The 14,808-nt window shown below is 47.5% G+C and overlaps 1 protein-coding gene across 6 annotated transcripts in view; it reads right to left on the bottom strand.

The window, feature by feature from the left end:
* Positions 1-14,808, bottom strand: part of iqch (IQ motif containing H) — a 303,610-nt gene that overhangs the window by 167,784 nt on the left and 121,018 nt on the right. For 5 of the 6 annotated variants that reach the window (XM_072470436.1, XM_072470433.1, XM_072470435.1 and 2 more), the window contains 2 exons: positions 14,394-14,569; positions 9,972-10,244 (listed from right to left, as the gene is read on the bottom strand). In XM_072470436.1, the coding sequence (XP_072326537.1) occupies positions 9,972-10,244; positions 14,394-14,569 (449 nt within the window). The remainder of the gene's footprint in view (positions 1-9,971; positions 10,245-14,393; positions 14,570-14,808) is intronic. The other variant, XM_072470434.1, reaches the window with a different exon arrangement.

Raw genomic sequence — 14,808 nt, 5'->3', positions numbered from 1 at the left:
AGAGGGTACTGGGAAAATAAGTTTGAAAAACTCTAGGATACTCTCCCTCAACACTTCGCCTGACTTTGTACCCCCCTTCGAATTTAAGCCTGCCCCTGCTGTCCTACTTTCACTCCATCCTTCACCCTCTTCCCCCTTCCAGCCTTCATGTAGACTTTGCTAATGGCACTCAATACGTTTTGTAAGGTCTCGAAGAAGCAGAAAACAACGGACTAGATTCTCTGTCGCGCCGCGCCACATTTGTTTCACCCCGCCGGCGGGATGCTCCGTTACGCTGGCTGTTCAATGGGGTTTCCTATTGTGGGGCAGCCCCATGCCGTCGGGAAACCCCCGGGCTGCCGGCAAAACGAAGCATCCCGTCGGCGGAGAATCCAGCCCAACATCTATGAACCACGGCCATGGAAGTGGTAAAGCTTACCAGGTGCACACCACTTATATGCAGTTCATAAAACAAACCATCTAAATTCTCACTGGCAGGGAACTTACTTGGAGGGGAAAACTTATTCTTGCGAGGTGGCCTTTAAATGAACTTGCAAATGAGGTACCCGACACTGCCGGCCTTGAAAATCGGGAGACAAAATCGCAAGTTTACCCCACTGTCAGGAAACAGATTTTTTTTTGTCTCCTGCCAGATTAAGTGCACCCACCTGCCACTGGCGGGAAAGGAAAATTCCACCCATAGTTACTGAGAAGCAGAGTTATGAGGTGCGATTTAATGAAGGTTTTGAAGCATGTTAGCGAGTGGAACTGCCGTGAGCTTCCCAACGCTCAACCCGGCAAGGGCGTCACCGGTATCAAATGTTAATTGGTCCACTTAACGAGGCCCCACAGGCTTCACGCTGCGAATGATGGTCCCGCCGCCGCCTGATTCACCAGGATCGCACCCGCCAGTTCCCTGCTAACTTAAACCGAGCCTGCAGAGTGAACCTCACACAGCTCACAGCTACGTCACCGAGCCTGCAGAGTGAACGTCACACGGCTCACAGCTACGTCACCGAGCCTGCAGAGTGAACCTCACACAGCTCACATCTACGTCACCGAGCCTGCAGAGTGAACCTCACACAGCTCACAGCTACGTCACCGAGCCTGCAGAGTGAACCTCACACAGCTCACATCTACGTCACCGAGCCTGCAGAGTGAACCTCACACAGCTCACAGCTACGTCACCGAGCCTGCAGAGTGAACCTCACACAGCTCACAGCTACGTCACCGAGCCTGCAGAGTGAACCTCACACAGCTCACATCTACGTCACCGAGCCTGCAGAGTGAACCTCACACAGCTCACATCTACGTCACCGAGCCTGCAGAGTGAACCTCACACAGCTCACATCTACGTCACCGAGCCTGCAGAGTGAACCTCACACAGCTCACATCTACGTCACCGAGCCTGCAGAGTGAACCTCACACAGCTCACAGCTACGTCACCGAGCCTGCAGAGTGAACCTCACACAGCTCACAGCTACGTCACCGAGCCTGCAGAGTGAACCTCACACAGCTCACAGCTACGTTACCGAGCCTGCAGAGTGAACCTCACACAGCTCACAGCTACGTCACCAAGGAGAGCAGCCCCACGGTTCAGCGATGCCCAACTGTCCAGATTGTTGGATGCGGTCAAAACCAGATGGGACGCCATGTTTCCCCCGAGGTGCACGAAGGGGCAGCCACAGGGCAGCCAGTGCCGCCTGGGAGGAAGTGGCAGTGAACATCAGCTCAGGGAGCGTCCCCAGAAGGACCAGCACCCAGTGTCATAAGAACGTCAACGACCTCCACACAAGGCTGCATGGGCGGGTGAGCAGTGGTCCCCGCCCATCACCCCTCGGGCATGCACCAGGCACCCCCCGTCCAGCACTGTACCATGCCCCGGCCAACCCTTATCCAGCAGTGCCACCTAGGCGCTCCCCCACCAACCCCGCCATGCTCCCCATTCCCCAACCCGCATCTCTACCCCCTCTCCTCCTCCTCCCCAATGAAAAAGCGTGTGGTTCACAATGCCCCCTTTCTGATTCCGCAGGAGAAGTTGGCCCACAGACGCGGGACAGGGCACAGACAGGTGGCACGGCGCCAGACATCACAGTCTTCACCCACCAGGAGGAATGCGACCATGAGGTCGAGGGATGTCCGAGGACAGATCAGTTCCCAGCGTTGAGGCTGGCATATGGCGCAGAGGTGAGGATCCATCGGCCCCCGCCCAGGTGGCCTGTCACTCGCAAGTTGCTAATGCCATTCATACAAACTCATCCCTCCCACTGATCACATGTCCGGTCTCCCGCAGGATCTCCATCGTACGGTACCAGACCATCTGGGGTAGAGCGATTTCCCCCCCCCCCCCCACCTCCCATGAGACCTCAGAGGGGAGCTCCGAGGAGACCATCGTATTTGCGGTACAGCTGTCATCCCCACCCTCCATCAGCGCAGACACACACACCTCGGTGGGCAACAGTAGTGGTCAGGCGTCTGCAGCACAATTCTGTTGAGCGCCACACAGTTGCTGATGCACATTAGGTGGAGGCAGGAACGCCCAGATGAAACAGCAGTCGGAGATCTGCTGGATCCCAGGGCCCCATTGGGTCCCAGTCAGATGCTGTGCCTCTGGGCCAGATTTGCCTGTAGCTGGTGAAGCCTTCATATTCAGAGTGGGATGTCAGCGACACTCCAGCAGGTCCACAGCGATTGGAGGAGTTCTAGAGCCTACAGGTGCAGGAGGTAGCGCTGGCAATCCGTGGCACTTAGGCCAACACAGCTCAGGTAGCGAGCACAGTGGAGAGCCTGGTGCATAACATCAGCATCATCAGTGGTGGTTGGAAAACAGCAAACGTGATGTCACTGTTTAAAGAAAGGAGGTAGACAAAAGGCGGGTAACTATAGCCCAGTTAGGTTAAATTCAGTAGTGGGGAAAATGCGTGAATCTATCAAGGAAGAAATAGCGAGACAGCTGGATAGAAATTGTCCCATTGGGCAGATGCAGCATGGGTTTGTGAAAGGCAAGTCATGTTTAACTAATTTATTGGAATTCTTTGAGGGCATTACGAGCGCGGAGGACAACGGGGAAACCAGTGAATGTGGTGTATCTGGATTTCCTGAAGGTATTCAACAAGGTAATAATAATAATCTTTATTATTGTCACAAGTCAGCTCACATTAACACTGCAATGAAGTTACTGTGAAAAGCCCCTAGTCGCCACATTCCAGCGCCTGTTCATGTATACAGAGGGAGAACCTGGTGAGGGGGTGGGGGAGCCCCCCTCTCTCCAGTCGCTCCATCTGGATCTGTAAAGCCTTAATTAACCACAAATATGCACATTTGAAGTATCATCTTGCATCACTGAATTTGTCTATATATGTGGTTGTGGAACCACCTCTTCACTCACCTGAGGAAGGAGCTGTGCTCCGAAAGCTAGTGATTCAAAACTAACCTGTTGGACTTTAACCTGGTGTTGTAAGACTTCTTACTGTGCTCACCCCAGTCCAACACCGGCATCTCCACATCTTGGAGTAATAAGATTAGTTATCTGGGGCAGGATTCTCCGCAATCGGCGCAATGTCCGCCGACCGGCGCCAAAAACGGTGCGAATCAGTCCGGCATCATGCCGCCCCAAAGGTGCGGAATTCTCCGCATCTTGAGGGGCCGAGCCCTCACCTTGAGGGGCTAGGCCTGCGCCGGACTAATTTCTGCCCCGCCAGCTGGCGGGAAAGGCCTTTGGTGCCCCGCCAGCTGGCGCGGAAATGACTTTGCCGTGCGGCGCATGCGCGGGAGCGTCAGCGGCCGCTCACGGCATCCCCGCGCATGCGCAGAGGTGGTCTCTTCCGCCTCCGCCACAGTGGAGACCATGGCGAAGGCGGAAGGAAAAGAGTGCCCCCACGGCACAGGCCCGCCCGCGGATCGGTGGGACCCGATCGCGGGCCAGGCCACCGTGGGGACACCCCCCGTGGCCAGATCGCCCCGTGCCACCCCCCCAGGACGCCAGAGCCCGCCCGCGCCGCCTTGTCCCACCGTTAAGAGAGGTAGTTTGATTCTCGCCGGCGGGACAGGCATTCCAGCAGCGGGACTTCGACCCTTTGCGGGCCGGAGAATCGCCGGGAGGGGGCCGCCAACCGGCGCGGCGCGATTCCCGCCCCCACCGAATATCCGGTGCCGGAGAATTCGGCAACCGGCGGGGGCGGGATTCACGCCAGCTCCCAGCGATTCTCCGACCCGGCGCGGGGTCGGAGAATCCCGCCCCAGAAGTCAGCTTTCACTTTGAGACCACATGATTAATACTTCTCTTGTTCACCTAAATGAGGAGACGCCATTGCTAGACAATGAGTGTTTAATGATGGCTGTTGACACTTGCTTGTGACAAACAGTTTTTTTTGCACCTCTATTTGTTAAAGCTTGAGCTTGCATCTTGGGTGCGGGGTGGGGTGGGGAGGTGCTGTTGATTTTGGAGTTTTGGTAAATACACAGGAACTGTAAATTCCACAAGTGCTTTGGTCCCTCGCACGCTTATTTAAGGGAAAGCACCTCACTCACAGTCATCTTTGTCTACAGGAATAGTGCCAGAAGACTGGAGGATAGCAAATGTTGTCCCCTTGTTCAAGGAGGGGAGTAGAGACAACCCCGGTAACCATAGACCAGTGAGCCTTACTTCTGTTGTCGGCAAAATCTTGGAAAGGTTTATAAGAGATAGGATGTATAATCATCTGGAAAGGAATAATTTGATTAGAGATAGTCAACACGGTTTTGTGAAGGGTAGGTCGTGCCTCACAAACCTTATAGAGTTCTTTGAGAAGGTGACCAAACAGGTGGATGAGGGTAAAGCAGTTGATGTGGTGTACATGGATTTCAGTAAAGCGTTTTTGATAATGTTCCCCATGGTAGGCTACTGCAGAAAATACGGAGGCATGGGATTCAGGGTGATTTAGCAGTTTGGATCAGAAATTGGCTAGCTGGAAGAAGACAAAGGGTGGTGGTTGATGGGAAATGTTCAGACTGGAGTCCAGTTACTAGTGGTGTACCACAAGGATCTGTTTTGAGGCCACTGCTGTTTGTCATTTTTATAAATAACCTGGAGGAGGGCGTAGAAGGATGGGTGAGTAAATTTGCAGATGACACTAAAGTCGGTGGAGTTGTGGACAGTGCGGAAGGATGTTACAAGTTACAGAGGGACATAGATAAGCTGCAGCGCTGGGCTGAGAGGTGGCAAATGGAGTTTAATGCAGAAAAGTGTGAGGTGATTCATTTTGGAAGGAATAACAGGAAGACAGAGTACTGGGCTAATGGTAAGATTCTTGGCAGTGTGGATGAGCAGAGAGATCTCGGTGTCCATGTACATAGGTCCCTGAAAGTTGCCACCCAGGTTGAGAGGGTTGTTAAGAAGGCATACGGTGTGTTAGCTTTTATTGGTAGAGGGATTGAGTTTCGGAGCCATGAGGTCATGTTGCAGCTATACAACACTCTGGTGCAGCCCGCATTTGGAGTATTGCGTGCAATTCTGGTCGCCGCATTATAGGAAGGATGTGGAAGCATTGGAAAGGGTGCAGAGGAGATTTACCAGAATGTTGCCTGGTATGGAGGGAAGATCTTATGAGGAAATGCTGAGGGACTTGAGGCTGTTTTCGTTAGAGAGAAGAAGGTTAAGAGGTGACTTAATTGAGGCATACAAGATGATCAGAGGATTGGATAGGGTGGACAGTGAGAGCCTTTTTCCTCAGATGGTGATGTCTAGCACGAGGGGACATAGCTTTAAATTGAGGGGAGATAGATATAAGACAGATGTCAGAGGTAGGTTCTTTACTCAGAGAGTAGTAAGGGTGTGGAATGCCCGGCCTGCAACAGTAGTGGACTCGCCAACACTAAGGACATTCAAATGGTCATTGGATAGACATATAAACGATAAGGGAATAGTGTAGATGGGCTTTAGAGTGATTTCACAGGTCGGAGCAACATCGAGAGCCGAAGGGCCTGTACTGCGCTGTAATGTTCTATGGTCTATGTTTACATTTGAAATAATATTCGGTAAACCTGTTCAGGCATGGGTTAATCTTTTGCCTGTGCAAAAATCACACAAGGTTACTGGATTTTAGGCCGCCATTTTTGATGTACATTGTCCACTTTTTAAAGCCAATTTCAAAGTGTGTACGTTGACTGAAGTCCATATTTTGAAAGTTAGGAATATGATATCCTTACTGGGCATGATTGTGCTTCCCTATAAAATTTTCACATTGATTGACAAATGGATAGATTCCAAAAACATATCTGGATTTGATTTGTCACATGTATCAAGGTGCAGTGAAAAGTATTGTTCTGCGCACAGTCAAAGAACAAAGAAAAGTACAGCACAGGAACAGGCCCTTCGGCCCTCCAAGCCCGTGCCGACAATGCTGCCCGACTAAACTACAATCTTCTACACTTCCTGGTTCTGTATCCCTCTATTCCCATCCTATTCATGTATTTGTCAAGATGCCCCTTAAATGTCACTATCGTCCCTGCTTTCACCACCTCCTCCGGTAGCGAGTTCCAGGCACCCACTACCCTCTAAGTGTAAAAAACTTGCCTCGTACATCTCCTCTAAACCTTGCCCCTCGCACCTTAGACCTATGCCCCCTAGTAATTGACCCCTCTACCCTGGGGAAAAGCCTCTGACTATCCACTCTGTCTACGCCCCTCATAATTTTATAGACCTCCATCAGGTCGCCCCTCAACTTCCGTCGTTCCAGTGAGCACAAACAGAGTTTATTCAACCGCTCCTCATAGCTAATGTCCTCCATACCAGGCAACATTCTGGTAAATCTCTTCTGCACCCTCTCTAAAGCCTCCTCACCCTTTTGGTAGTGTGGCGACCAGAATTGAACACGATACTCCAAGTGTGGCCTAACCAAGGTTCTATACAGCTGCAACATGACTTGCCAATTCTTATACTCAATACCCCAGCCAATGAGGGCAAGCATACCGTATTCCTTCTTGACTACCTTCTCCACCTGTGTTGCCTCTTTCAGTGACCTGTGGACCTGTACACCTAGATCTCTCTGACTTTCAATACTCTTGAGGGTTCTACCATTCACTGTATATTCCATACCTGCATTAGACCTTCCAAAATGCATTACCTCACATTTGTCCGGATTAAACTCCATCTGCCATCTCTCCGCCCAAGTCTCCAAACAATCTAAATCCTGCTGTATCCTCAGACAGTCCTCATTGCTATCCGCAATTCCACCAACCTTTGTGTCGTCTGCAAACTTACTAATCAGACCAGTTACATTTTCCTCCAAATCATTTATATATACTACAAACAGCAAAGGTCCCAGCACTGATCCCTGCAGAACACCACTAGTCACAGCCCTCCAATTAGAAAAGCATCCTTCCATTGCTACTCTCTGCGTTCTATGACCTAGCCAGTTCTGTATCCACCTTGCCAGCTCACCCCTGATCCCGTGTGACTTCACCTTTTGTACTAGTCTACCATGAGGGACCTTGTCAAAGGCCTTACTGAAGTCCATATAGACAACATCCACTGCCTTACCTGCATCAATCATCTTTGTGACCTCCTCGAAAAACTCTATCAAGTTAGTGAGACACGACCTCCCCTTCACAAAACCATGCTGCCTCTCACTAATACGTCCATTTGCTTCCAAATGGGAGTAGATCCTGTCTCGAAGAAGTCTCTCCAGTAATTTCCCTACTACTGACGTAAGGCTCACCGGCCTGTAGTTCCCTGGATTATCCTTGCTACTCTTCTTAAACAGTGGAACAACATTGGCTATTCTCCAGTCCTCTGGGACATCACCTGAAGACAGTGAGGATCCAAAGATTTCTGTCAAGGCCTCAGCCATTTCCTCTCTAGCCTCCTTCAGTATTCTGGGGTAGATCCCATCAGGCCCTGGGGACTTATCTACCTTAATATTTTTCAAGACGCCCAACACCTCGTCTTTTTGGATCTCAATGTGTCCCAGGCTATCTACACACCCTTCTCCAGATTCAACATCTACCAATTCCTTCTCTTTGGTGAATACTGATGCAAAGTATTCATTTAGTACCTCGCCCATTTCCTCTGGCTCCACACATAGATTCCCTTGCCTATCCTTCAGTGGGCCAACCCTTTCCCTGGCTACCCCCATGCTTTTTATGTACGTGTAAAAAGCCTTGGGATTTTCCTTAACCCTCTTTGCCAATGACTTTTTGTGACCCCTTCTAGCCCTCCTGACTCCTTGCTCAAGTTCCTTCCTACTTTCCTTACATTCCACACAGACTTCGTCTGTTCCCAGCCTTTTCGCCCTGACAAATGCCTCCTTTTTCTTTTTGACGAGGCCTACAATATCTCTCGTTATCCAAGGTTCCCGAAAATTGCCGTATTTATCCTTCTTCCTCACAGGAACATGCCGGTCCTGAATTCCTTTCAACTGACATTTGAAAGCCTCCCACATGTCATATGTTGATTTACCCTCAAACATCCGCCCCCAATCTAGGTTCTTCAGTTCCCGTTTCATATTGTTATAATTAGCCTTCCCCCAATTTAGCACATTCACCCCAGGAACACTCTTATCCTTTTCCACCAGCACTTTAAAACTTACTGAATTGTGGTCACTGTTCCCGAAATGCTCCCCTACTGAAACTGCTACCACCTGGCGAGGCTCATTCCCCAATACCAGGTCCAGTACCGCCCCTTCCCTAGTTGGACTGTCTACATATTGTTTTAAGAAGCCCTCCTGGATGCTCCTTACAAACTCTACCCCGTCTAAGCCCCTGGCACTAAGTGAGTCCCAGTCAATATTGGGGAAGTTGAAGTCTCCCATCGCCACAACCCTGTTGTTTTTACTCTTTTCCAAAATCTGTCTACCTATCTGCTCCTCTATCTCCCACTGGCTGTTGGGAGGCCTGTAGTAAACCCCGAACATTGTGACTGCACCCTTCTTATTCCTGATCTCTACCCATATAGCCTCACTGCCCTCTGAGGTGTTCTCCCGTAGTACAGCTGTGATATCAGTAGCGCAGCTCCGCCACCCCTTTTACATCCCCTCTATCCCGCCTGAAACATCTAAATCCTGGAACGTTTAGCTGCCAATCCTGCCCTTCCCTCAACCAGGTCTCTGTAATGGCAACAACATCATAGTTCCAAGTACTAATCCAAGCTCTAAGTTCATCTGCCTTACCCGTAATACTTCTTGCATTAAAACATATGCACTTCAGGCCACCAGACCTGCTGTTTTCAGCAACTTCACCCTGTCTGCTCTGCCTCAGAGCCATACTGTCCCTATTCCCTAGTTCTCCCTCAATGCTCTCACCTTCTGACCTATTGCTCCCGTGCCCACCCCCCTGCCATACTAGTTTAAACCCTCTCGTGTGACACTAGCAAACCTCACGGCCAGGATATTTATGCCTCTCCATGCAACCCGTCCTTCTTATATAGGTCACACCTGCCCCGGAAGAGCTCCCAGTGGTCCAGATAACGGAAACCCTCCCTCCTACACCAGCTGTTTAGCCACGTGTTTCGATGCTCTAACTTCCTATTTCTACCCTCAAGTCCAGACAGATCGTTCCATACATGAAAAAACATAGGACATAGGATAAATACACAATGTAAATACATAGATACAGACATTGGTTGAAGCATACAGAGTAAGCTTCCTGGAATATGATTCTTTCTGGAAATGTGAAGTAAACCAAACAGATTCATTGGTAGCAGTGAGATCAGGTGGCAAATGTGATTCAAAGCTATTTGAAATGCAGCCTAATATGAAAAAAATAATTTACTTGCCGAGGCATAACAAGGAGCACGTCTCCAAAATCTGGATCTCATTGCCTTACCAGTGATGGTCAGCCATAACATACTCCCTCGCAGAGGAAGGATATGCATCACCCAACACATGATATAAATATGCACATATCCATCATGAACAATACATGGAACACATTCTATCAACAACATATGCCAACAACAAAAATCAGGTTGAAGATGTGAAGGAACATACTTTAACACATTGTCTGAATTGACATACCTGCTGAAGGCTGTATATATCATATTCTCCGGGTGGCATTGGCACACAAGCACTTGCAAAGATTCTTTTGCCTCCAGACTTGGTGCTGTAAAGATGGGCCACTTCCGGTTCTGGGCCTAGAATTGGTACATTTAGCATATCTGCAACAGCTAAGTCATCCTTGTGTAGCAGCCCACCAACGATGTATGCCGCCTTGCCTTCGATAAGATTTTTTATTCGCTTTATTGTCTTGGGACTGTATTTCAGATGAGTGGCTAGGCACAAGTGGTGGTTCTGCGAATAGTCACATTACTCTTGTTAGACTGTGTCCTTTTCTGCTCCCAAGGCCTAATTTATTATGCTGTACACAACAAATACATTATTAATAGTGGACCAGGTTGTGACCAGAGCTATAGTTTAGCAGTTTAAATTGATAAAAGCCACCAGTGTGGAGACTCAAAACAGTTCCATAATCCTTCACATTTTTAGTGCATCGTAAATGGGTTCCTTGGGAATTCAACTAATTACTACACATCTGTATTTATTTGATCCACGTGGAATTATCCTTCTGTCGCTTGAAAAGATGCTGGCAGCCTTCAATAACAGTGATTTATCTAAACGACAGTTGTGGCACAGTTTAAGACGAAAGCTTGGAGAAAATCAATACAAATAACTAACAAAAAATGCATCAGCTGGATTGCAGTGACATTAAAAAACACACAGTTCTACAGGTTCCCAGTCTGTAACAAATTCCTTCTCACAGTACGTGCTGTGCAGTTTATTAATCTACCCAGTGAATTTTCACATACTAGGGGATTGTGGCATTAGGAAATCCTTTTGATGCAAAGTTTAAAGCTGTTAAACGATTATCAGTGTTCTCCGCAGTGGGACCTATGCAAAATATTTGTTAAAAAAGAAAATGAGGTGTTTTTCTGAAAGCCATGGGTGAAGATACTCACTCCCTGACCCAGCACTGAACCATACAGTCTGAACACAAATTTGGAATTTAAGTAGTTGATATTGAAATAGACTCAGTATTCCAGGACTAGGGAAGAAAAAAAAAAAGAAAAAGAAAATTCAGTAGTATTTCTTGCTCCTGATCGCAAACCAGCAATTCATGCTGCAACGAATCACCCTGTGTGGAATTACGGTAAAGATGGTGAATTTTGATTGCGATGCCTCCTCTAGTTCAATACCGAGAAAATTCATGGTCTATGACCACACATGAAGAATCATCGTTTAAGACATGGCCTGAATGGGCTACAATCTTGTCCAGTGTTTGAAATAAGTAAAGTCAAGAAGGTAAAAGGGCTCCAACTCGGAATCCTGTGTGGTTTATTAATACAGAAGGCAGTTTTTGTACTCACTCAGTGGGAAGTCAAAATAAATTCTTTTTTGTTAAATTTAGAGTACCCAATTCTTTCTGCCCGCCCCCCCCAATTAAGGTGCATTTTAGTGCACATCTTTTTGGGTTGTGGGGGTGAGATCCATGCAGGCAGGGGGAGAATGTGCCAACTCCAAACGGACAGTGACCCAGGGCCATGATCGAACCCGGGTCCTCGGCATCTTGAGGCAGCAGTGCTAACCACTGCGCCGCAATAAATTCATTAATTGATCTGATCCGATCCGTTACAATTTTTGAAATTGTAAGATGCATTTAAGGGCAGGGGCGATATAGCAGTTAAAGAGGCAGGATTTGTAAACGCCCTAGGACAAACATATTATCAAAGTTAAGGGGACTATCACAGCAAGCCAACAGGGAAATGAGGAGCTCTGCCACTGCCAGTCATAATAGGTCAGTGACCTCTGATAGGGGTTGCACCACAACAAATGGCAAAGTACGACCCCACAATCAAAATCACCGGCACAAGTCTTATTTCATATGCAAAAATAAAAGTTTGGTTAATTAAAAAAAATATATTGCAACTGTCAATCCAATGTACATTTTACAGCTCTGTTCTCATTTTGTAATTGTAACAAAATGCGTTTTTCCTTTAAAGTTTGCATTCTTTTAAGCCTATTTTCCTCCCCAAAGACACATTCACTACAGCAATGCGATAAGACCACTGCCAAACCTGCTGAGAATTTCCAGAATTTTCTGTTTTTATTTCATCCGCAATATTTTGCTTTAATGACAAGAGCTTTGTCGTACATAATAATAATAATAATCTTTTTTGTTACATTAACACTGCAATGACGTTACTGTGAAAATCCCCTAGTCGCCACACTTCGGCGCCTGTTCGGGTACACACGTCAGAATCTCCAATTCACCTAACAATCGGGACTTGTGGGAGGAAACCTGAGCACCCGGAGGAAACCCACACAGACACGGGGAGAACGTGCAGACTCCGCACAGACAGTGACCCAAGTGGGAATCGAACTCAGGAACCTGGCGTTGTGAAGCAACAGTGCTAACCAGGCTAGTGAGTGGATCGCACGAGTGGCCAAATCACGTCCGTGGGCCGAGTGAAATTGGACATTTTCATTAACCATGACCCCATGAATAAGATTTAATACATTAATACACTCCAAATATTTCATAACCAGTTACAGAAGATGCTTAAATAAACATTCAGATATTAATAGAACTATCAACTTCAAATGGTAACAGGAAATGTAATATTTCCGCTTACATTATTAATGTGATTTCTGGTTGGATTTGTCCTCCACACAAGTTTTCTTAGATTTGGACTCAGCAATGTGCGGACGCTTCACAATTCAGCACATCACGCTGGACAGAACCCACTGGAAAGTCGGCCCTTTCAGGGGGCCAGGGTCACACCCTCAGGGGAGCCTCATCGGGGCCAGGGTTTGCATTATGTTTGTTGGGGGACGGAACGAGAGAAGATCTGATGCTTGTGGTGGTAGTGATCACAGAACATTTCCAGCTCAGGCCCTGCCCCACTAGTAACGGCATAAACCACGTCCCCTAATTTTTTTTTTTAAAGAGAGGCTCAGGATCTAGACTAAAAGAGCTACCCGCCGGGTTTCAGTCAGAGCCTGACATTCTGAAAAAATATGGGAAAATTCCACCCAGAATCTCTAACGGTGCAGTGCATCATCTGTACTGCGCTGGAATGTCAACCTTGACTTTTATACTCTTTTGTATGACTGGAATAGCACCTGAACCTGGAAAGGCAAGTGTGGAGTGGGAGGAATTGGATTGCATTTTGAAAAAACCTGTTCCCATTCAATGGACAGAATGGCCTCCTTCTGTCCTGAATTATTGCCAAACCAGAAGCTTTTTCCAAGCTACACAAACATACGAAATAGGACCAGAAGTAGGCTATTCGGCCCCTTGAGTCTGCTCCGTCATTCAATAAGATCGGTTTGTGTTTTGAATTCTACATTCCCAGCTACCGCCGATAACCTTTAATTCTCTTGCCTAACAGGAATCAACCTATCTCCACCTTAATGGCACCCTGGCACTTCTTGTGCCATCAGGGCACCCTGGCACTACCAGCATGTCAGTGTCATCTGGGTGCCTGCCTGGCACGGCCAAGGTCAGGCTGGCAGGGGCACCGCCAATGTGCCAGGCCGAGAACACTAAGCTGCCAAGCTGGCATTGTTCCACACGGTGGTGATCGGGCCAGGGGGCCCCCTTATAGTGTGGTGGGGGTTGGCATCAGGAGCTTGAGAGATCGGGATGCCATCTCTCACTGCACTGAGTGAGCTCATCGGTGCAGAAAAACGGGGCTAAGTGCAGCCTTGGGCTCACCTACCCTGCTGAGGTCCCGATTGTTAGATAGTGAGTGCTGGGAAACACATGGTTAAACATGCTTGTTCCCATTTGGTTAGATCGGTCCTTATGTATATTCCTTCCTATGCCCTGGATTACTTTCCTGTATTTCTCCACTCCATACATTACCAATTTATTTTCCTTCCTGCATCATTTTACAGACCATTTTCCTACAATAAAAAAAATATCAATTTTTGTACTTGCCTCAATATATCAAGGATGCGGGTAAGAGGAATCATGCAAACATTTACATGTGGGTGATTGGCAACCCATTTTTAATTCACACATATACATATATATATATATATATATATATATATATATAAAGATAGTACAGTAAATCGATCCTTTTGATGCCATTGTGGTGGGATGTCAGTTGCAGATCCTAACCAGTCCACTATGAGGAGGCAAATTCTATGTCAAGAGTAGTGATGGAGAATTACTCTCACATATAGTTAAAGATTGCCATTGATAACATCCTTATAGGAGAATATTCACTTGGGAATGATGCTTATTGTGGAGTGACCAACGGAAGAGGAAATGGAAGAAAAGTGTCATCCTTCAAGGAAAAGAAAATCCAGAATAATCGGTTAGCGTGTACATAAATACAATAGTACAACATTTTATGTAGTGAACCCTGATTTTTGCTCTAATCTATACTCCCTTCACTTACCAAGCTTTATGAAGATAGTGGAGAAACTTACAGGAAAATGGCTTACTGTCTCGGGTGTCATGACTTTGAGACGATCTCCCATGTCCACCACCTTCTCGGGTATCCCTGTTTTGACAGCTTCTTGCAACCCAAGTAGTTTCATGTAGTATTGGGTCACATCTTCACCAATCCAAAGTGGGCAAATATAGATAACACTGATATGGTCATCTGGGGAGAAACAAAATATGCCATAGACCATTCTCTTTGTAAAACAAATCACCGATCACAGTGCAAAAAAAAAATCTTCTGACAAGTGGGAGAGCTTCTTTCATAAATTCACAACATTTATATCTGCTGTTTTGTGGTGGGTCCACTGGGATCCAAGTGGAGTTCTGCCAAAGCTTCCACAGATATTTAGCGCTAATTTCTCATTATAGAATCCCTACAGTGCAGAAGTAGGCCACTAG

Source organism: Scyliorhinus torazame, chromosome 12, assembly GCF_047496885.1.
Source record: "Scyliorhinus torazame isolate Kashiwa2021f chromosome 12, sScyTor2.1, whole genome shotgun sequence".
NCBI classification, from domain to species: domain Eukaryota; kingdom Metazoa; phylum Chordata; class Chondrichthyes; order Carcharhiniformes; family Scyliorhinidae; genus Scyliorhinus; species Scyliorhinus torazame.
The sequence above is the reverse complement of the archived record's forward strand: the minus strand, read 5'-3'. Positions and strand labels throughout refer to the sequence as shown.